This window comes from Anguilla rostrata, chromosome 10 (genome assembly GCF_018555375.3).
Source record: "Anguilla rostrata isolate EN2019 chromosome 10, ASM1855537v3, whole genome shotgun sequence".
NCBI lineage: Eukaryota > Metazoa > Chordata > Actinopteri > Anguilliformes > Anguillidae > Anguilla > Anguilla rostrata.
In genome coordinates this window covers 7,224,152-7,249,706 of record NC_057942.1, presented here as the reverse complement: position 1 = coordinate 7,249,706, position 25,555 = coordinate 7,224,152, and the positions used below count along the sequence as shown (strand labels likewise).

General features: G+C 47.6%; 1 protein-coding gene across 11 annotated transcripts in view; it reads right to left on the bottom strand.

The window, feature by feature from the left end:
* Positions 1–25,555, bottom strand: part of arvcfb (ARVCF delta catenin family member b) — a 206,854-nt gene that overhangs the window by 117,554 nt on the left and 63,745 nt on the right. For 8 of the 11 annotated variants that reach the window (XM_064353729.1, XM_064353735.1, XM_064353734.1 and 5 more), the window contains 3 exons: positions 8,285–8,378; positions 2,768–2,867; positions 1,537–1,765 (listed from right to left, as the gene is read on the bottom strand). In XM_064353729.1, coding sequence (XP_064209799.1) covers positions 1,537–1,731 — 195 coding nt within the window. In that variant the 5' untranslated portion in view covers positions 1,732–1,765; positions 2,768–2,867; positions 8,285–8,378. The remainder of the gene's footprint in view (positions 1–1,536; positions 1,766–2,767; positions 2,868–8,284; positions 8,379–25,555) is intronic. The other 3 variants (XM_064353738.1, XM_064353740.1, XM_064353739.1) reach the window with 2 other exon arrangements.

Below are 25,555 nucleotides of genomic sequence, written 5' to 3'. Positions count from 1 at the left end.
CTAAGCCACAGTGACTAGTAGGTACAGTGATCTTAGGCACAGTGACTCTTAGCTATACTGACTCTTAGCCACAGTGACTCTTAGCTATACTGACTCTTAAGCCACACAGGCTCTTGATAGGTAAAATGGTTTCAGAAAACCTTGCGATGAAGGGACAGTAGAGACCGTGTCCGAGCCTTGGATGCGCTACCCGTGAACATGCAGTCTGTTGCCAAGCCACCGAGTTTCCTGACAACACAGGACAGACAGCGCCTACCCCCCGGCAAAATCTGCCGCCGGCGTCGGGGGGGGGCGGGGGCGGGGGTGGGGGGGGGGGGGGGCGTCTCCAACCGACCGCACCTGGTTTCGCTCTCCGCCCCTCGCCGCCCAACGTGGCCCGGCTTGGCGGGGTTTGTAGAAACAGAGAGAGCTAATTCACCGGCTGTCTCGTAAAGGGTCTCCCCTCTCTCTCTCTTGCCCAATCATGCATGGTTTATAAGGATGAGAGCGAATGACTGACTAAACAAAGCAGGCAGCACACACATCATTCCCGCTGACAGCCTGAGCAGAAGCACGCCTCGTTTTTTCCCAGCCAGGCTCTCTCTTGACACTCGGCGATAATGTGCGATTTACCCGTAAAACGAAATAAAAAATGCATTTCAAAAAGCGGTTTTTGGTCTGAAGGGAGAACAGCAGTTCAGGGACGGAGATTTCCCAGGAAAGACGGCTCTTAAAAAACCGAAAGACGGCTGGCCTTGGATGTCAATGTCAAATGAGTCTCTTGCCGTAACACTTCCCATCGGTCCACGATGACCACTGATATCATTGGCTTTTCCCATTGGTCACTGCTGATCACCGACATCACTGACCATTTCCATTGGTCCATGTAGATCAGTGACATCCCTCACCTTTCCCATTCCTCCATGCTGATCAGTGACATCACTGACCTTTTCGATTGGTCCATGCTGATCAGTGACATCACTGAACTCTCCCATTGGTCCATGCTGATCAGTGACATCACTGAACTTTCCCATTGGTCCATGCTGATCAGTGACATCACTGAGTATGACAGCTTCACTTCATGTTAAAACACATTAAAAAAAGACAGAACAGACCAGCCACAACCCAGGCACATAGAACCAGCAGTTAATACACCAACCGTTAATGGTCCAGAGTGTGAAGAACAAGAAATAGAAAGAAGAGCATGCAGCAGCAACAGCAGCAGAATGCAGTCAAAATGGGGGGTGGGGGTGTTGATATCCAAGACAGAAATATGGGAGAAGAGATGAATGTTCATCCTCATGCACCACGTGTAACTCACTGGACAGCACAACACCCAAAAAAAAAAAAAGCGCAAAGAGAAAACCAGGCTGGGCTGGAGAGGAGAAGCGATGGGGGCCCGGACAGCGCCACCAACAGGCCAAAATGATCCAAACACGATGGGGGGGGTGGAAATGACCCAAACTCGATGGACAGCAGGAAACACGACGATGGGACGTGAGGGATGGGGTGGGGATGGGGGAGGGGTTGTTGATATCCGGCCGTATCCCGTGTTACCTGCATCACCATCTGCTGCCAGGCCAGCGGTTGGCTGCCGGCCAGCCTATCGGCGGGCAGGCTGGAGCGCTCCAGCTGCAGGGAGACGTGGCGGCGCTCCTCCTCGAGGGCGCGGGTCAGCCGCTCGAAGCGCGCCTCCTGCTCCTTCACAGAGGCCAGGATGCTGGCCGCCGACCGCACGTCATAGTCCTCCATGGCCCCGCACGCGCTCCCAACTAGGTGTACCGATCTTGCGTGGGTTTTCGGCAGGGGGGCGGGGTGGGGGCAGGGAGGGAGAGGAGGGGAGGGGGGGGGGTCACCCAGTCATTAAGCAGGGGGGTTATTCCTAATAAGGCCACCAGGTCCCTACACCTTCTCCATGCACCCTCATTCTTTCCCTACCAGAAAAGCAGATTACATATTGGAGACTAAATGGTACCTTTACTATCTCTGACTCTGTCCTTCATTTTCAATGGATGGATTCTTTATTCATATTTATTTTTCAGGTTTTTATAACTCTGTTATTTATGTAGAAAAACTAGGACTGTGTATAAATCGAATGCAATGAGCATTAAAGACACACAGAGGAGTACATGGACCCTTGTGGTAAATTCTAGAAAAAGGTTCCTCTTTAGTATTTGAGTTCTGAAGGGAAAAGGGGCACAGCGCCAATCCCAGGGGTGAGCCATTTGCTCGTGTCTCAATTTAAATTAGCAGCCAACCGACGTTTGAGAGATCGGTGCTTCCCCCCCACCCCCACCCCCATCCCGATAACAGACATGATGCAGAAGATATTGATTTAGTGGAGGGGGAAAAAAAAATTCTAAAAGCCCAGTTAAGGATCGAATCGATATCCCGCTTGTGCGTTCCGTGTATCTGTTTACACTCGAATGCATGCAAGCAAGAAATTCGCATATTGGCACATTAACGTACCGCGAACGGCGCGTGTTAAAAAAAAGGGCCTTTCGGCTTCCGTGCAAATGCGGGGGCCGTCGGTTCTGCACAGCCCGCCGCCCCCTGACCTTAAAAGCGCTCGGCTTAAATGGACCGTGAGCCAACTTTGCCCTTTCTGATGATGTCACACAAGTGGCGTCTACTAATAACTCGATTTCCACGAGCGGAGCAGACCGCTCGGGGGGAAAAAAACACCTCTGGGAATGCTATGATTGGCCAGGGCCGAAACAACAAAACGCAAAAAAGGGCAAGGCGAGGAATTTACCATAGGAAAAAAACAAGGAAGTTTCATACACACCTAGTGGATTAATAGGCTGACAGGGGTTAGAGAGATGACATTCCACCCACGACTACGGACAGAATGTGGAAGAGCTCGGCGGCCAGAAGGAACAGAGAAGCTGGAAGAGGGGGAAGAAGAGAGAGAGAGAGAAAGAGAAAAAGAGAAGATGTTAGCTCAGGGGCGGGTTAAACGCAGAAAAAAAAACCGTCAAGGTTGCCAGGTCACGTCTCAAAATCCCCCTTTCAACTGGGGATTTGAAAACAAACCTGGCAACCCAACTTGTGAGTGCTTAGCAGGAAGGATGCCGAGGAAAAGGGTGGCGCCTTCGGAATACGCTACGAGGAGAGAACGGGGGGGAAAGAGCAGAGCGTGAGCACAGATGGGTGTTAGCAGAAGCCAAAGAGCGACGTTTCGTCCATTAGGAGCCTCAGCAGGGGTGCTGCACCCTGGTAATGGCCGGGAGTTTCGGGTTAAAGAAAAAAAAAACCTCCATCTCGCTCCTCCTTGCTCTCAGGAACCCACGGGCAAAAAAACCACGGGCCCGGCTCCCTTTGAAGACAGCGCCGGGCGCACGAGCCCCCTTTCATGTTTGTTTCAAGCCCGATCATTTATTTATCTTTAATGGAACTTTTTCTATCACTTTCAAACAACCCCCCCCCCCCCCTCCCCAACAAAAAAGAACTACCGCTTTGTGGTGGAGCAGAACCCATGTCAATGAGAGCTCAAACCCCCCCCCCCGCCCCCCCCGCCCCCTGGGGAGGGAAGAAACTACCCTTTTATGGTTTATTATTTCTTCTACGGTCACTGTCTGGAGATGGAATCATTAAAGCTGCACCCACAATTATTCACGCCAAGCGTAACCCCCCCCCCCCCATACCACCCATCCGCCCCCACCCCTCCCACTATCTGCCCTTGTTGTTTCTTGCTCCCTTTACAGAGCAAACAACAGCAGGAGTTTAATGAACAGGCCTGCATGTGTAAACGCTAACAAGCGTCAGAGAGTGGCTAATTATATTTATGTGTACGGCAAAGTCTGTCTGAAAAAGGAGAGAATCTGTATGTGCAACCTAACCTACGATGACTGGGAACGTTCACTGAGTAACTATTAGGACTGATCTGTTTGAACAGCCCAGAAACACTGAAAAACATGCTGGTGTGTGAGAAAATGGGAAACACACACACACGCACGCATGTACACAGATACAGACACACACGGATGAGGGAAAACAACACACTAAAGCACAGGTCCATGTTGTTATAAAAGACAAAATTCCTCACTAATACGTTCATTTCATAATGAATTGCAGTCAAAATGGTGGCAACGCAGGTTGCTTCGCAAGTGGCACATAAAAAAGAGACAAGCTAACACAATGTTCGTATTACACATGAAATCCAGGAATGCAAATAAACTGATGCTAATTGTAGCGTACACACAAATGGGCTTGTTTTGGGTAAGGGGGGGGGGTTAAACAAGGGTGTTGCTCCCCTGGGTCAAAGGGGTGGATGTTTGAGGAAGGGCTGTTAGCCTTCCCTCCGATTCCTGGACAACTCCTAAAATAGACCAAAGTGCGCTGCGGTGGAATTTCAGGAATTCCCCCCCCTCCTCGACAAACGACCCCCGTCCTGCAGGCTGGGCGGACGGTCCGAGGCCGAATCAAAACACCTCCTTAAGTTCTCCTTTCAGCCGCGTCGCCCCACTCAGAGCACAGCCGCCCTGGCGGACATTTTAACGAGCCTTTCATATGAATGCATTCTAAACGCTCAATTTTGTGCTGACGCAAGTGTATGTACACACAAACGCGCACACACACACAGACAGACACACACACACACAGACACCCAAACAAGCATACACGCGCACACATACAGAAAGCACTTTCCAGCATTGACTAATTTCCACATCCACACAGAAATACTGAGGCCCAAACCAAAACACCACATTGAATTCCTCATCAGATAATTTTTTTTTTTAGTTTCTTGAAGGGGGGGGCGGGTGGGGGGTACTCAAATTTTATTAAGGGGGGGGGGGGCACTGCACTGCAGAGGAGAGAACAAGATCACGTTTCTTTGCGTTTTTGAAATGCGCCACCTTGACTCGAGCGGCCTGTTCACATGCTCCGGGCTTCTCCTCCAGGATAAATGTGTTTCGGCGTAAAAACCACTGCTCTAAAAATAGCGGGGCAATAAATGCGCTCTCACGCACACGGCCAGCCGCACTTTCGGGCGCAGTTTTAAGAGACGCGGCGGCGGGGGCAGCAGCTCGCTTCAAAGACCCCGCCGGAAAATTATGCGATAAATCCTCCGCGCCCCGTTCGCCAAATCTTTCTGGATTGATTCGCTTTGGCCGTGGCGCAACAAAAATAAAACTCACCCCCCCCCCCCCCCACTCGCCCCCTACCCCCATCCCGTTCCTTTGTTTTTTTTTGGACATTTCTGCCTAAATGTGGGGGGTACAAATGGGTAGTGATAGTGGGGTTCAGGCAAGGGGGGTTCTCTTGTTGCTCAGGCACACAGAAAAGCAAAAACACTCCCCTTCTCTCAGCAGGGGGGATGAGGCAAGACGCCCGTCTGTGAGCGTCTCACAGCCTTAGCGTTAGCCTCCGATCAGCGTTAGCCTCCCTGCTACAGCGGCTGCGACCCCCAGAATGCACTTTGAGAAGTGATGGTGTGGGGGGTTTATTTTAGCCGCAAATTAATTTGGCATGCTGCAAGAGGACTACCCTGGCGACAAACAAACTGACCTTTCTACCCCCTCTATGAGCGACAGGGGAGGAGAGGTGGGGGTTGGAGGGGGGTGGGGGTTAGCAGGAGGGGTGGGAGGGGTAATTAGATGTAAACTACTTGGACTAAGTCCACTCACAGTGACACACACACACACCTGATTAGGGCCTGATGGCATTTCGGGAATCCAGCCCCCCAGTCCTTTTTAATGGGCCACACAACGGCTCGTTTTCCCCTTGCAGGAGCTGTAATGGAGGTTTTTAAACGGATTCCTCGTCCAAATTCACCTGATACCCCGAGCTGAAAACGTCCGTGCTCCACCCTCCACCGGGTCCCCCCTCCACCTGCTCCACCCTCCACCGGGTCCCCCCTCCGCCTGCTCCACCCTCCACCGGGTCTCCTCTCCACCTGCTCCACCCTCCACCGGGTCTCCCCACCGCCTGCTCCACCCTCCACCGGGTCCCCCCTCCACCGGGTCCCCCTCCACCTGCTCCACCCTCCACCGGGTCCCCCTCCACCTGCTCCACCCTCCACCGGGGTCCCCCCTCCACCTGCTCCACCCTCCACCGGGTCCCCCCTCCGCGTCAGCGGGCTCACAAAACACTGTCTGCGCGACTATCTCCAGCGGAGAAAATGAGGATCGTTCCGAAGATTTAAAATGTGCGGCGCTCTCTCCTCACTCTGGCGTACCCTCCCAGGGCTCTGCAGCGCTCCCGTTTTAGGGAACATCGGCTTCTAAAAACTGACGCGCGCTAACTGGAAATAAAATTAAGGAGCACGTCTACTAATTGGGGAAGCATTATCGTGCTCCTAAACATTTCATCCTGTGCTTCTTAAAATAAAATTGTTAGCATACAGCCCAGTCTACCCTAGGGCAAATACAGCACACTCTGGAGTACCGTCCCCTGGTCTGAAATGCCACGCCCCTTTCCGCCTAAATGATTGGCAGGGATGCTAATGTAAGGACACGCCAGAATCACTTTTAAAAAAAGTCTCAAATCTTCCTGTGACAGTTAGGGAACAGAAAATAGCACAAATTAAGCAGTGAAATTACTCAGCGAGAAGCTTTTCTCTTCCTTTAACGCATTTTATTTAATGATTTTCCATGAAGCAAATCTAAAATTAAGGCTAATAAGCTGGCGGAGGTGGCGCATTTTTTGGTCTCCCCCCCCCCCCCCCCCCTTGGCGGTAATGGCGGTAAGCTGGCACTTCGCATAGGAGAGTCCTAAAAACCCAAATCCTTCCGTTCGCGTCCTCGTTCTGAATTCTAAGTACGGGCCCTCGGCCCCGGTCCACGGCGATGACGGAGCGCTTCGTTTACGGGACGCGGTACGCAGGGACGGCCGTCAGCCTGCGCAGAAAAAGCTCCGCGCGATTTAATAAGGTATCGGCTCCAGTGAAGCCGGAACACGGTGTCAGTTTTAATAAACACCTGACGTTGTGAACGGCGTCGAGGGTTCACGGGCCGAACGAGAGCTGCCAGCCCCGTTTTAAAGAGGCGTGACAGGACGCGCGATCCCGGACGACTTTGTAGATTTACTTTTTAAATTTTTTTTTTTACGAAGACAAAAAGCAACGCCACACAGCCGATCTCCCGCCAATTTGTGATGGGGAGCGTCCTCTTCCACGGCACATTAGAGATGTGATGTTAATCCGGTGTACAGCGCAGGAAGACTGAAGCTGAGACAGGAATGTGGAAACGACTGCTAACACACACACACACACACACACACACACACACACACGTACGCAGACATACACTTATGCACGCATGCATGCACGCACACATACACAGACACAAATACACACAGGCACACACACACGCACGCACGCACACATACATACACACAGACAGAAATACACACAAACACACACACACAGACACACAAAAACAAACACACACACACACACAGTTGAAAGAGGAAAGGCAGTAGCTGTCTGGATTACCTGTTAAATGAACAAGCCATACAGCCCTGCAATATACTCATTCTGACCTTTAGTATCAACTATTGAAGATCACACACCGCCCAACGCACAAACACAGGAGCTAGTGATAATTACCAACAGAGAGACAGCATGCGTAACGTTTATACAACAGACAAACACAGTGCTGCGCACAACTGTTTTTCTGACGACCCCTGCGACAGCACAACTTCACTTAAAAACGAAAGCAAGGCACAATATGAACTCATAAAATGAATTTTATAAAACATAATGTGATCGGCAAAAAAAACAAAAAAACAATGAGTGGTATGTGAAATCATCCTGGAAGTTTGAAAATAAAATCATCTCCCCATTCAACCTGCAGAAGCTGGAGGAGAGAAATACTTTTCACAATTGCCAGACATCCCATGAGCCACTGCTGTCACTTAAGTGAGTTAAAATGCCTACTTCCCATTTCAAACACTCAATTACACAGCTGAAAGTGTCTCGCCAAAGCAGACCGAAACAAATGTTCAAGCTCCTCGATTCCTCTTTTTCTGGGGGTTTTTTCTATAAAGGGGAAAAAAACACCTTTGAAAACGGCGGGTTTGGAGTCAACTACACGAGCCGACTCCGCCTTTTGAATTATTCAAAAAGCACCACCCTGCATGAGCCGAAGCTTTTAATTAATTTGCTTGGAAAGAGAAAAAAATAAATAAATAAACAAACACAAGATGGAGGTGGAACAGACGGTCTGAAAATACGGGCAACGACAAGACGCCCGTAAGAACACGGGGAGGGGGAACACATCAGGAAGTAGGCTCAATTATGCATTCGGTTGGATGATTAAAGGGGGGAAACAAAGGAAACAAAAAGCGGTAGAAACGCTACCTTTGATGTCGCCGGGCTGTCAGATGTGGCGCGGGACTTGGTGGGAACGCCGTTAGAGTTGACAGGTTAGCGCAGTGCACCCTGGGACTTCTAGCTGTATTTCGGGAGAAAGGAGAGAGCAGGGAGAACATGTTTTAACAGAGCCAAAGCACATCATTAAAACATGCGTCTTTACATAATACCCCACTGCTGTACAGTAGATCCCCAACCCCCCCAACACCCCCCCCCCCCAATAAGATAACACACCTCTCTGCTGAAACAGGGGAAAACAGGAAGTGGAGCCTCCAGCCTAAATCTCAGGTGGGCACTTCCACAGACTTCAAGCAGGTCCCCCACTCAAACCACGTCCCCATGGCCTTTCACTAACGTCTTTGTTCAGGGACTTTATTTTTAGTGCGAAAGTTCAGCCCATTTTTTTGCCTGGTAGGCATCCATTTTGAATATTACATTTCATTATGAGTAATGTACACAAGGCGTCCGAAGGCCGACGACTTTCAGGATTGAAATTAACGCACAAATCAGCGAGCCGTCCAATTTGTCACTTCTGCACGCCGATGTCACAGGAATTGATAGCAAGTGACATGAAGCAAGTGAGTTTGCAAGAAAGACATTTTTAAAGATGATTTTATTTTAAATTCGCTCAAATTTCCCTGACCTTTCAAGGACAAGGAAATATCTGACCACCGCTTTACAACCGGGGGGGTTGGACCGGCCAATCAGGGAGACCCGTGGGACCTTCTGCGGTCGAGGCTGACACTGGAGATGCAAGTCCTTCTGGGCTGTTTGAGGCGTCAGATGACGTCATTCAGGACATCGTACTGGACTCTCCCCACTCTTTCTCTCGCCATCATTTCTGAATGCCAGAGACCTCCGCAATAGGCCCATTTAGATCGATAGGCCTGCAAGACTAACGCTCTGGAAAAAGGCCTCCTTAACACTTTGTGTAACACTGCTGTGAATGAACAGTCAGGGCATTCGGCCTCTCTCATCCATTTTGTGTCATTCAGTGTCATTGGAGAAGTGCCAAAGGCGTCTCAAAAGCCCTTACACAGACGACTTTCCCAACTTCTTATTCCGCCCGGGATTAGAATATCGCTCTCCCGGGGGGGAGGGGGGGGGATTCCTGGTCCCTTTCCCCTTCAAGGACAAGAGAGAGAGAGGGGGTTTTTTTTATGAGCACCTTTGCATTTCTGTGAGGAACATGAAAGGCGAGCTAAGCCAGGATGGCTTTGGCTATCAGCGCCGCCTCTCTCTCACAGAGCAAGGCCGAAAAGGCTTCGGTACGAGGATTACTCTACAGCGCACACAAACGCATGCGGTGGGAGAGCCCAAAGTCAGCTCGGGGTCTGAATTGCTTAACGGGACGTGCTGCGTCACATGAAGAAAAAAACCACTAAAGCAGCAGCCAACGCCTGGATGGGGAATCTCTCCCTGTGTAAACTCCATATGGAAGCAACTCCATACGGAAGGAACTCCATACGGAAGCAACTCCATACGGAAGCAACTCCATACGGAAACAACTCCATACAGAAGCAACTCCATACGAAAGCAACTCCATACTGGAAAGAACTCCGTAAAGGAAACCACTCCATATCAAAACAACACCATATGGAAACAACTCCACACTGAAATAAACTCTGTACGGAAACGATTCCATATGGAAACGACTCCGCAATGGAAACAACTCCATAGCAAAAGAACTCCATAACCAAAAAACTCCATACAGAAATACAACACCATAACGGTAACAGTTCCGTAAGAGTAACGAACTCCATACCAAAAAAAAAACTTGATATCGAAACAATTCCACCCGGAAACAACTCCATACCGAAACTCAGGTGTGTGATTTATGAGGAGCGACACGGTCCCTCATCAGAGTAATCTGCGGGGGCTGAAAGATTCTCACGCAGTCTTTGAAAAGCTGTCCCCGAGCCCCGCGACGCCGGGGAAGGCGGTGGAGGTTCTGTGATAAATAATAAATGTAATACAGCCCTCCTTCAAGTCCCGTCTGGAGACGCGCGATTGGTCTGACCGTCCGTCCCGCTGTCGCCATGGGGACGCCTTTCATCCGGCTGTCCCCTCCGCTCACGGAGACGAACGGACCGATCGCGCCTTTTTTTTTTTGTTTTCTTTTGCTCTCCCCCCCTCCCCTCCCCTCCCCTCCCCCTGCACGGCACCCCTCGAACAGATGCGAGGTGGACCTGGCGATCAGGTGAGCGTCGGAGCGGAAACACGCCTGCCCGAAGGCAGCCTTCATCGTGCGAGAGAATCCCACAGCCAGCGTCCGCCTTCTTCGTCAAAAAAAACAAACTCGCGCAAGAAGACATGTTTTGTTTTTGCATGGGGGAGAAAAAATAGAACGGAAGACTCAAAATAGACCCTAATGAGTCTATCATTGACTACCTCGTCTGAAGAGAAATGTTCAGGCTGTAAAAATTTGTAGTATTTAACCCTTTGAGGTGTAGGCCGACAGATATGTGATTAGAATTTTCTAAACTGGACATTCTAATTATGATGTCACAATAACTACTGGCAATTGAAAGCAATGGAGTTCTAGAACGATGACTTATAATTTTGAAGAAAAAAAAAAAACCATTCCAATAAAACCTACTCTTCAAAGGGTTAAATAGGAACCTGAGAGAGAGAAGAGGTGCAAACAGGAAGCGAAAAAAAAATGTAATGTCAGGGATGGGATACTGGTGGTGCCAATCCGTGGAGTCACAGTGTCAATGCACATCTTCCGGTAGTAGAAAGCTACTGGGGCAAACTACTGAGTGACATCATCGGGCCATGTGACACGGCCTGTAGGCATGTTCTTCCCATTAAGTACAAATGAGCCAGCCGTTCCAGCCCATATCACCTCTCCACGACACCAGTTAATGCAATTAGACCACCGCTCTGCAGCTCACCGCTCTGTACAGTATGCGGCTGCACTGCCCAGTAGCTCTCACTCGTCAACTCCACCTGGCAGTGAAAACACGTAATTAGTCATTATGACCAAGTGGCAGAAACAAACAACCCCTTGGCAGAGGGATAAAGAGATAAACTTTTTTTTTTTTAAATGCGCTCAATGCAGTGCCTCTGCAGGTGCTTCATGACCAAAATGCTGCAGTTTTACGATCATTTTTATTCGCTTTGTAACATCCAGCATGTACATTTTATCCATAATTCTCAATAGCTTGGATGGGACTATTTCTCTACCTCATTCGAACAGGTCCCTATGATTGCGTGATGCCAGCTACCACACAGTCCTTTTTTTCCATAGCTCAGTGGAAAGACCTTCCCCCACTTCATCCCGGAAGCGCAAACCATCTCATCCTTTAAACCTGGACCCAAGAGGTGTCTTTCCGACCTCTCGGTAAACTGGTGACCTTTGAACCCGAAACCTACGCAAGACCGTAGGAGTTGTCATCACGGTTTCTAGAGAAACAAAATGGCAGGCTGCATCTTCTCAAAAAGGATGATTCAGAACGGGATTCTATGGGAAATCGAGTCATTCTTCGATCATGTGACCCACTTTCATTGGCGGGAAAGAGAACGGTGGACATCTCCATCAAGGATAGGTCAGCTGCCCCAGAGGGATGCATCAGCAACAATACAAAAAAATGTAATAAATTATTACTACTTATTATTTTAATCGTGCAAGTAACTCTGGGAAAACGAGGCAGCGGGTAAGTAAATAATAGATCGCTCTCCATCTTGTGTAAAGACGCTTAAAACTGCACAGACAAGCCATTAGGCTTCATGTCACGAGCCAGTGAGAATCCATGACATAGAACTGCAAATGCCGGACTGGGAAGGTCTGAACTTAATACCTGAAGGGATTCAATCTGATTGGCCCTAATCACCTCCCCCCCCCCACCCCAAAGCTATGAAACAACTGTACATACACGTCATGAACCTCTAAAATTAATGTACATACATATGCTCACCTCCTACACCTTCAACAAATTAAATCCACCATTTTGGATTAACATATACTAATATATGCAAAAAAATACAAACCAATTGCAGATTTGTGCGATAGGACCTATATTTATTACAGAAATAACTGCGTTATTTATAGTTAAGTTGCATGATTTAAATTAAAAAATAAAATTCATCTTGTAATTGGGTCTTCAAATGCTAATAAAAACTTGACTTTTGACAGTCTTGCAATATTCAGTAATTACCAAATGCTGAAGTGAAATGGAAGAACGGATTAAGACATCTACTGTCAGTTGACAGTTGTCAAGAAACTCTCAGCTTTGAAAACTGTGAAGTGTAAATCACAAGGCTCTAAATATAAAATTTCAGAGAAATTCTCATGCACAGAAAAATCATGAACTCTTCACAATTCCAAAACAGCCTTACTGGAAATAAGAATGTGAATAATAGTCCTACCTATCACTCCGTTTAAACTCCATATTTAAAGCAGCCAAATTTCAATGAATCAATTCATGAGAGCTAACTAGGTAACGGTAGATGAAAATACACTCATTTACAGGCCACTGGGTTTGTTACCTGGCCAAGAAATCCATTGTGAAAAGCTAGCAACAAAAAAAAAAAGCCAAAATATGTCATTTCAAACACAAATGGATGAAATGAACAGACACGGTTCATGTCTGCGTGCGGTTTATACCACACACAGGCATTTTTAACGGTCGTGGAGCAAGAAGAAACGGCCACACTAGCACACATTTCTGCGAGGTTATCGCAGAGCACCAGGGGTTATCGTTGACAAACAGTCTTGTCACGATTATCTTGCTCCGTGCAGCTCTACAAGAGCTTCGAGTATTTTTTTGTTTTGTTTTTTTTTCCCCGAACCTGCTTCCACCCCTCACATCAGCCGGTCTCCGTGCCCGTAAGGTGTGCCCTTTACACCGTGCTCGGATGCGACCGGAACAAACCGGGACAATGTCCCGCGGTGCCGTCACTCGAACAACGTCTAATTGAAAATCGCTCGTTAGCCGAAAACTCCCGAACAAAGTCACCTTCGGAAACTTCGCAAGCTGCTACCTCCGCAAAAAAAAATAAAATAAAAAATACTGCAGTAAAACAGCCGGTAAAAACTTTTTTCCAATTGCCTGCTGGAGGCCCCTCCAAATAATCCAGGCTGCCCTCAAACTGCCCTCCCTGCCAGGAGTCAAAAGCACCATGGAGCTTTCTAAACTGAATTTCGGACCCCGCGAAACAACCTTTATTGAAAAGCGACGCTTTCTAATTCAAAACTTCACGCTCCTTGTGCCCCGGGCATTGCTCCATTCGTCGCAATTCTTTCCCCCCCTTTTCCACGGACCGAACGGTGGGGTGGGGGGGGGAGGGCAGGGGGGGGTTTAATCACAGACGTTCTGATCCCATGATCCTTCAGTTATTCCGGGAGGGTTAGCGCTAGTCGCGGCGGAGACGGAACGCGCCAGAGACGGAACGCCGCGGCGGCGCCCAGGTGATCTCCTCACCTCTCGGCTGCGATTGGAAGCAAATCCCACAAGCCCCCCCCCCACACCGCCACCCAACCCCCCCTCGTAAAGCCACCCTCCGCAGGGCCGGGGGCCTAATTGAGTACTCCGGCTGAAAATTACAGTCCATCATCGTTAAGAGTCCAGAGGACCGGTGCATACAAAGGACTTCAATTTGAGCCGGCTGAGCGTGCGGCACTGCTTCTGACCTTCACCACCTCTCTCACAATGGGGAAAAAATGTTTTAAAACCTTGCGGCAAGCTCAGTCCCATCTGAATGCCTTTACAGAAAAGGGTTCGAAAAGTGGCTGAATAGTGATCGGGCAAAAAAAAAAAAAAGGGGGGGGTTAAAAAAAAAAAGAAAGAAAAAAACAAGGAGGCAGAGCTTTCTGAACTTTCTGAAGAGTTCCCAAAGAAACTGACAAGGGCCCGAAAAAAGCCTGAGGGCCGAACGTCAGAAGGGTCCGCTCTGAAACAGACGGCCGAGATTAGGAATACATCTTTTTTATCTTTATTTTTTTATTTTGGGTCTCTGCTATAACACAAAAATTCAAATGGGAACCGATTCCTCTACCTGTAACTTCTGCGCCAAGTTTTATGATTTCAGCTTATTTCTCAGGATGTCATCAGATCGGCTCTCTCTCTCTCTCTCTCTCGCTATCGCTCTCGCAAAGCTACTTTTTACAACACTACTCTTTCCATAACAACCCTCCATGTTTTATTCCCTGTGCATCAGCACGCTGACAAACTCAATGACGGCTTTCGGAACGAGGCTGTATTTACAACGCGCTGCCCACCCCAAAAATCTCAGCGGACCATGACTTCACTTGAACGCGCCGATTTCAGTCGAAGCATAACTGAAGCACCTGACCACACCTGAAATTCAGGGGCTACTGATCTGTTCAAGCCCTTGGGCAGTGAGCTTTGCCCTTTGATACACCTGCAGAATGAAACACTTACAGAATGTACAAGGCACATAAAAGCACACAGAACCGCTAATGCTACTGCTGTTACTCCTCCTAGCATTACTACCACCACCAGTTTAAACTACTCGGGATTAATAAACTGGAATATAAATCAAAGGTTGAGTGTCAGTGTTTTCAATCTTGGCAATCAGCTTTGTGTTTCTTCTAAGAAATCAATTTCATTACTAGAGTGCGTTTGAATTAGTTTCAAATGCACTTCAGTAATGCTTCATAATTGTTAAGTGTTCAGACCCACTCTTGTTTTTAACCAACTGTATTGCTGCCATATTGACAAGCACAACCAGAAGAGCGCAATCTGCCAAAAAGAGTCATGTGACAAAGTGTCACATGACACCTGATCAGTAGTGATGGGACGAGGGTGACTCATACAGGAAGGAGCTACAATAAGCAGTCAATCACTGACTTGGTCAGAAAAAAAGTTTTTATTTTTTTATTTCCTTCGTTGCTTTGTCTTGATTGGTTCAAGCCACTGAGTCACTGATAACTCCGCCCATTATTGGCTGCCAGGAACCTCACTCTCCTACACAGCGGATGAATGGAGGGGCCGAGAGGGCAGTGGTGTTGCATTAAAATCACTAAGCGAGACAGGTGACTCACAAAGAAACACTTCACCATTTTTAACCTCACAGATCACTCACAGGGATTACGGAAACGTGAACTACCACAGCAGCAAAAACGATGTACTTCACAAAAAAAAAAAAAGCTTATTTGTGCTCTAGGTAATCGAACAGCAAGTAAAACATATTCAATTCTGTTCAAGCCCTTTATTTTCGTACTGCAACACCTTTCTAGGGCTTAGCTTTTCAAGAACAGCGTGCGCTTTCTTGGAGGAAAGGCGTATGGCTTTCCTTGGTGGAATTGTTTCGAGAAAGCCAGGTACAACTTTAGGGCTGGTGGTGGTGGTGGTGGTGGGATTTCGATGAACATCAAAAAAAAAAAAAAAAAACTAAATGAAACCACAAAGTAAAAAGGCTGTTCCACCCCCTTCAGCGAAGGATACAGGGAAGCGCGCCGGGACAGAGTCAGCCCACAGAGCCCGCCCGTAAATTCAGCCCTGGGCAGGGAGGGCTTCCGCGTCGCGCGGATGATCAGCCTTCCGTGACGCGGCGACAGAACTCCGGCGGTGCGGAGGTTTCACGGGCTGCCAGTTTGAATAAAAAGACGGCGGGTAAGGCCTTCGCCGATGACATGGGGGGCCAAACCAGGCGCTTCAATTATCCAACGCCTACTGGAGCGGCACGCCCCAGGCCCTCGCTGACCTGCGAGTTCACATCCCAAATAGCACAGCAGACATGTTCTTTAAGCCTGCTGAAGAATAGGCTTTTTTGGAATTTTTTTTTTTTTAAATTCTAAGTCAGTGTTCTATAACTTGTTTGCTTTCAGTTACCAGTAGCGATTGTTACATCAGCATTAGAATGTTCAGTTAAGAACATTCTAATCACATATAGTTGGTGATCTCACACCTTAACGGGTTAAAGTGAGAAGAAGTAAAATCATCGGTGCATTTCACTGCAGTACATTTGCAGACACTCTATACAGAGCGGATTACAATCCAAGAGAACCACTATTCCGCCTGAGTTATACAGTATGTGCAACAGTGCCAGACCTAGCCACCCAGTTATTGTACATGCAGCATCGCTAAGGCTCTAAAGCAAGTTAACTGAGCTAAGAGCACACCAAAAAAAAAAAAAAAAAAAGAATACATACAGGTAGCACACATGACAAGCTATTAAAACAAAAAAAAAAACCCATTATAGGCTAAATTACACAAGACAGGAGAGATTGGGGATAGATATGGGGCAAAGATGGTACCGAGTATTCCACCTGAATATATCTCCACTTCGTTACTGTTACTGCACTAATTAATACAATCAAATGAATAAATGAAATTGCGACCGAGGACATACAATGAAAAAACCCATTTTAAAATCCATTGAAGTCCAAATGAATAATTCAGGTTTTTTTTTTTTTTTTTTTGCTATTACAGGTGCAGTGAAATGTATTACAATGCATGTGAAAACGAATCGAGCGAAATGGCTGAAGAAAGCGAAGCCTTCGCCTCAGCGCGCATAAAGGCGGACGTACAAAGGGAACCGGGGAACGATATCGCCCGACGGCACGCGACAAAAGTAATTGCTTTCAACGGATAAAAAGAAAAGGCTAATAAATGCGAACGGCTACTCCTCTTTATCTACTTTTCAGCGCAATTATACTTGTTGGTGTTCGGTGAGTTGCATTCTCGATCTCGGTATTTTAAATTAATTTCGCATTTCTCGGAAAGTTGTGGTGGAGTCCCCCGGCTACGAATCAGTCAGAAACCTGTCATTATCTCGAGGAAATGAAAAAAAACCCTCACTCTGACTGCAGAAACGGCTAAAGAAAATGTACGAACATAATTATGCACTTAATTTGAGCTTCGGACACTTCATTATCAACAAAAAAAAATCTATTTCTCCGCAACCCCCCTCATGGTAATTGACTTCACTCGGAATTAAACAGGCCAGGTGAGGGAACTTGTACTTTTACTTTTGACACTTGCTACCTTCCTAGCTACCATTAGGAGGTAGAATTACATCGCACAGCAATTAGATCACACTGCTTTAATTCAAAACGAGTTCTGAACACATAGGCTCTCGGCTCCCGCTGGAAACATAGCCACTTTCTGACTCCGTCAGGGAAGGAAAAGAAAAAAGAAATCTGTGGTCCGGCTGCTTTTGAAAATTTATTTATTTATTTTTTGCATTTATTAAAACCTGCTCCCAGAAATCTGGGACACTTCTGTGTCTCTTGCACTGAACTGTACAGTACATGTCAGAAACATTAAGAAAAGCATGTGGGGGGTATTTGTGTTTAAAGTAGGTACTATACTGAGGGATGGGGGGGGAGTATGTGTTTAAATTTGGTACTATACTGAGGAATGCCTTCAACACATCCTGCTCCTGGCCACGAGGAAGACGATCTTCTGACAGTAATCTCCTGACACCGTGGATTTACAGAGCATCAGCAACAGCTATGAGATGCTCGCACGCTCCAAAATATAGAATTTCACTCCAGACCGGGATAAGATCTGGGTCGCGTGTGACTGGCCAGCCGTTTTTTTTACGGTAAGGAAAGGCTATTTATAGAGCAGATAAGTCACTGTTGGCGGGGGTCGGGGGGGGAGGAGGGGGGTGGGGGTATTGAGAGAACCACAGCCATAATTTCTAACCAGGGCTGTAAAAAAAAAAAAAACAACTACTCACTAAAGAATGTGAGCGCAAACCCGCCGATCACCATCCACGGTAATTTATACCATATTTTATACCACAGTCTGCCCATATACCAAACTAATGCTAATAAAATGGCTGACTCGATGTCCACTGCATTGCACATTTCTTTGCGGTTGGAGGAAGGGCCGGACCCACAAAAGACAGGCAGTGGCGCCCAGTTCAGTTACTGGAACTCAAGTCTCCTGGAGCAGATTAAGAACTCTGCAATAATAGCTATTAAGAAACGGAGACTATAATAGAATTCCTTTCTGTTATAAATTATTCCATCTTCTTTCTTTAATTTTTCTCCTCGCTGTATTCTCGGATACCTACAGCAGATTACCTGAGGAATGTATTCTTGCAGTCGGTGCAATTTTTAGTTGGCGAAATTTAAAAGCCTTTTCCTGGTCAAAAATGCATGTAAAATGAAAAGGAGGCCAGGGTTAAAAAGGCATAACTTTGGAAGAATGCTGGAAGTGTTCAAACACCCCCAAGAAATGGGCAAGAGGAAGAAACATCAGTACCATTTAAAAACAAATCTAAAAATCCTTGTCTCGCTCGCTCACTCACTCACTCGCTCACTTGCATGCTCACAGTCTCACTCAGTCACTCAGTCACTCACTCATTCACTCATTCACTCATTCACTCATTCACTCATTCACTCACTCACTCACTCACTCACTCTCACACACACACCCTCGTTTCAGTGACATCAGCAGTCTTTGAGCAGCTTCTGTGTCAGAAAACGAGGGACGAGGGGTTTTGTTCGAAAGAAAGGAGAAGAAAAGAGAGAAAAGAGGGGAGAATAAATGAGTTTGCGGAGGAGGGGGCTATTAATATTTAATAGATATTCCTCAGGGCACTGTGCCAGTCGAGCTGCGGTGTGCATGTGCGCGTGTGTGTGTGTATGTATGCTTGTGTATCTGTGTGAGTGTGTATGTTTGTGTGTATCTGCGTGAGTGTATGTTTGTGTGTATCCGTGTGTGTGTGTGTGTGTATGTTCGTGTATCTGTGTGTGTGTGTGCGTGTGTATCTTATATATCCTGTGTGTGTGTGTCCTGTGTGTCCTCTGTGTGTGTGTGTGTGTGTCTGTGTGTGTATGTTTATGTATATCTGTGTGTGTGTGCATGTATTTTTGTGTATTTGTGTGTGTGTGTGTGTAGTCCTGCATGTCATCTGTGTGTGTGTGTGTGTGTATGTGTATGTTTGTGTATATCTGTGTGTGTGTGCATGTATGTTTGTGTATTTGTGTTTGTGTGTGTGTGTGTGTGTGAGAGTCAGGACACCTCCCAAACCCACTCTGAGTCTCTGTGGCCCTGCTGTACCCGTACTGCAGGGAGGATTTACAGCCCGTGTCAGGTCTGTGTAAATTAGCCTGGCCGCGGCTACAATGAAAAGGTTGTTTTCCCACAGAATCGTCTCCTTATTTGCCAGCAAACACACACACACACACACACACACACACAAACTCACAGATACACAAACACACACACACACACACACACACACACACACACACATACAAACTCACAGATACACACACACACACAAACTCACAGATACACACACACACACACACACAAGAAGAAGGGGGGTGGAATGAAAACAACAGACAATCTTGAGACTCGATGCTCGTTACCCTTCTTGCCACAAAAAGCTTGTCTGAGCACTGATAAAGGTAGCTGTATGTGTTACCACTTTAAAAAAAAAAAAAAAAGGATGGAGCCACAATGCGGAGCCCCAATGCCAAGTTCTGATTCCGTTGGACACACACACACCAGTCAGCTGATTGGATGAGCTTGACAGCACAGGGACACTACTGGACACACGCCTGCCAGCTGATTGGACGGACTCGACAGCGCATGGATACTGTTGCCATCAGAGACAACAGTGCACGTAGAAGAGAGGGAAATGGAGACTTCTCCATAGAAGCTCTATACAGAGTTCTGTAAAAGGAGTGAGATGGAGATGGTATTCCTGGAATTTGATTGGTCCCGGTGAGTTCCAGCCAGTGCTATGCCACAGGTCAGCGAGTTGGTCTGAATCACCACTTCTAAACCGGAAACTCACGTACACAAGACCATGACTCATATCTGAGGTAGTGAATGACAACTGGCTCATTAGCAGAGCACATCCCCAGATTCTGACCAAACTTGACTCACACCAGCATGTCCATGTAACCAGGCTCTTATTGTCAGAAGGTTATAGGCTGACAAATGAGGCAAGAGTTACAGCCAGTATCAATGGACTCCGGACTGCAAGGTAGACCTTTTGAATCCCAATCCAAACAGGAACCAAAAACAGCCAGTATCCAGTCTCCATCTTCTTACTTGTACAATAAATGTCTGAGTAAAATTTTACCTTGTGACATACCTAATTTCTCCAGCCATTAACTTACCAGGAAGAATACAGGGAGGCATGAAGGCTTGAAGAAGTCAGATCTCTTCAGACAGCAGGGGGCGCTATCCTAAGAAATCGCTTGTCGCAGTGTCCCTTCGGCCTTTATTGGACAGTCTTTGTGTTACCTGAGGCACCATTAACTTTAACGGCGAGATGCAAACTTCATTAGTGCTTCTTAATGTGGGCTGTAAAAAATAAACAAATAACTCTTCATTTTTACCGATAGTCTCCGAGACATAATGTCCCCAAACGTAATACGCAGGACCATCGGTCACCCCTGGCAACCCATTACGTTGGCTTTCAAGCACAAAACATCGTGTTCTACAAAAACAGCTGAGACGAATCTCCAAAAGCTGCATATTTTTTTCTGAATCTCCCAGCAGTGGACATAGTATGTGTGCTGAGAGTGCGCGCACTCCAGAAACAGGTGAACAAATACGTCTCCCATGTCGTGACCGCTTTTTAAAATCTCGTATTTAAAAAAAAAAGAAAAAAAGAAAAAAAAATTATTATACTTTTTTGTTTTTAACAGCTCATTAAATTGCCGATGCCCTCCGGCTTGCGAACTCCAATTACCGCTTCGATCGCGTAAAAAGGAGGAGGGCGATCGAAGGCGGGGGGAAAAAAAACAAAACAAAAAAAAAGCTCAGAGTTGCTTGGACCCTCTCGCGCCAGGAATACAGTGGGCCTTGTAGATTAGAATTCAGACGAAATGCTGAAATTCAATGAGACTCCAGCAGCGCCAAGCTAGGGAGCGCCCCAGGAGCCATCAGACCGTTTCAGCCACAGATCACGATGCGGAACCGCCGGAGATTTACATTTAAGCACCCGGCAGGAAGTGGCAGAAGTATTTTCTGCGCAGGAGTAATCGGCGCGTTTTAGTCCGCGCGGGAAAGGGAGGGACTTCTCCACGTGTTGCGCAGCGAACCGCGGCGAATGCAGCAAACGTGCGAGAGGAGAGGCGGCCCCTTCGGCCGGCTGAAAATCAATTAAACCCCGGCTACTCCGCGCAGCGCCGTCCCGCTATTCTCACAATGCTGTTCCTCCGGACGAACATCTCAGCAGAAGCGCAATGATAACTGCCAGGCAGGAGGGGGCGGGGCCGGGCGCTGCTTCACTCGATCGATATGGGCCCCGTGAAATTCTTTAAAAAAACACACGGATACAGACGCCACCTCCATCAGGACCAGGCCAAGCGAGCGGGCCCTGTCAATTGGGCGAGGTAACGACGGGCCGTTGGATCAGAACGTCCAATCAGAAAAGGGTGGGGGCCGATGCTTCCTCTGCTTTCAGGAGTAAGTGATCCTGAGAAGTTGGCTGCTCTGGACACTGATCCCCATTCTGTAGGGCTGCTCTGGACACTAATCCCCATGTTGTAGGGCTGCTCGGGGCACTGATCCCCATTCTGTAGGGCTGCGCTGGACACTAATCCCCATGTTATAGGGCTACTCTAGACATTCATTCCCATGCTGTAGGGCTGCTCTGGACACTGATCCCCATGTTGTAGGGCTGCTCGGGGCACTGATCCCCATTCTGTAGGGCTGCGCTGGACACTAATCCCCATGTTATAGGGCTACTCTAGACATTCATTCCCATGCTGTAGGGCTGCTCTGGACACTGATCCCCATGCTGTAGGGATGCTGATCCCCATACTGTAGGGCTGCTATGGGCACTGATCCCCATGTTGTACAGCTGGTCTGGACTAATACAGATAACCACTTGGTAAATTAGCCCTGTCAAATTCTCCTGCCCTAAGGGCAGATCCCAGTTGCCCCTGGCGAGGCGTGAACTTAACCTCCGTGGGTGCTGGTCGTCACAGAGTCCAGCAGGTAGCCAAGATACGGTCACCACGGTAACCACGGAAGGGCGAAGGGGGGGGGGTGGTTCCACCGACCTCCTCCCTGAGATTGCATTACATCACACGTCATGAGCGCAGATGGAAACGGGTCCTTGCCTCTCTTCCCGCCGCCCGCGATCGTTTTTTAAACCCGCGCGCGAGCGTCGCTCTGATGCGCGGCTGCTTATGCGCTTTTAATTACGTAATAAATTCAGCCATTGCACCGCATTACATTACGTTCGTTTAGCAGATGCTCTCATCCAGAGTGGCTGAGAATGGGAATGAGCACGAGTGCATCCACACGCGCTCACAGGGGCTAACTGGCTCACAGCAGACCACAGGCAGCGTGTCTGCGCAATATCATCACACATATACCAGCGCAGAAATATCATTAAATCATAAATGCATACTGTAATGCAGGTAATACATCTCAGCCCTGTAATAGGGGACTGGTCAGGGCTTGCTCGTCACCACGGTGATGGGAGGTAACAGGCACAGATGGGATTCTGCACCCGTTTTTTTTTTGTTTCGTTAATTTTTCCCCGTCCCGCACCCGACCCGCCAGCGGAGCCCATCTGTTGAAGGTGTTTGGGATCGTCGTTCTCAGCGCCAGCGAGCGTGCGGGGGGGCAGAGGGGATCAGTCCGCACGGAGGAACAGGGCTTATGGGCCGCGCTTCATCAAATTTGCGGTGCGTGCGTGTGTGAATGTGTGTGTGTGTGTGTGTGTGTGTGTGTGTGTGTGTGTGAGTGTGTATGTGCATGCACGTGTGTGTGTGTGGTGATGGTTGTATGTGCATGCCGTGTGTGTGTGTGTGGTGGTGTGTGTATGTGCATGTGTGTGTGAGTGTGTGTTTATTGTGTGGGTGGTGCATTGGTGTGTGTTTGTGTGTGTGTGTTTTGTTGTGTGTGTGTGTGTGTGCATTTGGGTGTGTGTGTGTGTGTGTGTGTGTGTTTATTTCTGTGCGTGTGTGTGTGCATTTGGGTGTGTGTGTGTGACAAGATGAAGGAAGGTCTGTGCTTCTGAATCCCCGGAGATGCACCAGTGCACCGCGCCAAAACATCCCCCCGTACCCTCCCCTGAAGGTCGGGGGGGGGGGGGGTGCTGTAAGGTTCCCCTCGAGGGCGTTCTATTCAGACGCATTTTAGGATGAGCGCCCCCCCCCTGTGAGCAGACACTCCTCCCTCCCCCTGTGTGGTACTGATCAATGACAGGAGGGCTGGGGGGGGGCGTGTGTGGGGGGCGCACAGTGCATGTGACCGTGAACACAAACCCTGCAGAGCGGGAAGACGACGTTTCCCCCAGCGCACCACCGAGAGCTCCTGACTGCTCCGCTACCCAAAACACACCCAGGAGGGACCAGCACACATCCCTGCACATCTGGCCGCAGCCAATCGCCTTGAAGGAACGAGCTGTTAGGCAAGGACCAACAGCATCACGTTAATTCTGCACTGCTGGACAACAAGTGCGCTAAGGATCTTGTAAAAAAAAAAATCACCGTTAAAAAAATAAAAATAAAAAAAGAAGTGAAATCCTTTCTTTTGTGCGTTTTATCAAAGCTGCAGAAATCAAGGTGGTTTTTTCCCCCTCTCTCTTCTTCGCTCTCGCTTCAGTGGTCTTTCAGCGCAAAACCCCTGACAATTAAGCTTTGGCATTATCGGAATTACTGTTCCGGGATAATTTTTTGACAATCAAAAGAAAAAAAAAAAAAAAAAAAGTGTCTTGTTTTTCGAGCGATACAGAAAAACAAGGGCCAAATTTATATTAAAGAAGGTTGTTTTCTATTCCCCTCCGTGCACCAAAATATTCAAATGCACCCGCTCGCAATTTATCCGAGCAGAACGATTCCTGGCACGCGCTCAATTGCAAATATTCATTACGGAGATGCGCAAAATGTCATGGTATTTAGGGAAGGCTGGTGGCGAGGCACCATGGGATATTGAGTCAACATACTGGAGGCATTTGCCGGCCTAAAAGATTAATGGAAGAAATGAAAAATGTATTCAAGCGTTGGTCTCAAAGACTGAAAAAACTCCTAGCTGCCGGGCTGGCTGAACTTCACTAAAACATCCTCCAAGCAGTACCCAACCACTGCTGGGTAACAACTCAATTCAAACCAACAAATTTAGAAATGTGAACACTCCTCAATAATCACATTAGCAGGCTGGCCCGTAAAATACCATACCAATTATAAAGCATTACTCCTAATTGAATGAGGATTAAATAGAGGCATGCCCAAACATACCTGAAGGAACTCTAAAATCCCAGGCCAGTCAAAACAGCAAATAGTGGGCAAAACAGAGGAGCTGATTTTCCCCAATTTGCATGGGGGGTGGGGGGGGGGGATAAGTCACGGCCTTAACTCTTAACTAAAGGTTTTAATATTAATCTCTTCAGCCCCCTCTTCGGGCTTGGATTGGCGTGGGTGGCATTTCATGGCTTTGCGATTTAGGGTGGAATTTACTGCCATGACAAATCTGGGCCCTTTGGGTCCCTGGACCCACCACCCTGCAATACTAATTTTCCTGTAGTTCTTTTTTGCATGCCGTTCAACTTCTTACCCAACACATGGTCCCTTAGCCATAGTGCTAACAAGCTAGCGATGACTGAGGGGGTCTTGAAAAGAGGTTTTGAACTCTGTTTGCTGGGTCAGTAATGAAAGGACCCCTGGCATTTTGTGTTGAAAAAACATCAGAATTCTATCATTTCTTGCAAGACTGAAATTACCCTATTCATTTCTAATGAGTAAGAGGTTAGTGTGGGAATCTTGCATTTCAACATCATTGTTTTAGAGACACCATTTTCTCTGCAATTTGAACTGACAGGTTTTTTACTTTTTCATCGTGAAGTTTACTTGTCATAACACCACAGAGCTACTTCCTTAACTGGCCTGTAATGTTGAGATACTCGCGAGGCGAATGGGCTTCACCCGGGGGAAATTTTAAACAGGCAAGGCGGACATGGTGTTGACTCAACAGGTGAAATGAGCATTTCCAAACCACAATTTTTACAATGTGCAACAATCTTCCATTTCTTAAATGTTGCAATTATTCACAATTTATTTAATTTGATATTTATGTTCAATACAATTTTGTGTGTGTTTGTGCCCAAGTCCAATTGATTTAGTTGAATGGGACTGAAATCCAATACATTAGTTGAAAAATCTTTTTCGTTTCATTTCTCAATTAAAATTAATTAAAATGATTTTCGTTTAAATTGCTCTCTCTGCCTGTTGTCTGACAGTGAAATTATGAAAAAAAGAAAGCGAAGAGAGGCAAGGATGCCAAGCTGACTGAACCGCCGCTCCCCGCAGTGCATGCTGGGAAAGAAGGAAACACTCAGCTGCCGAGCACCTCAAAAGAC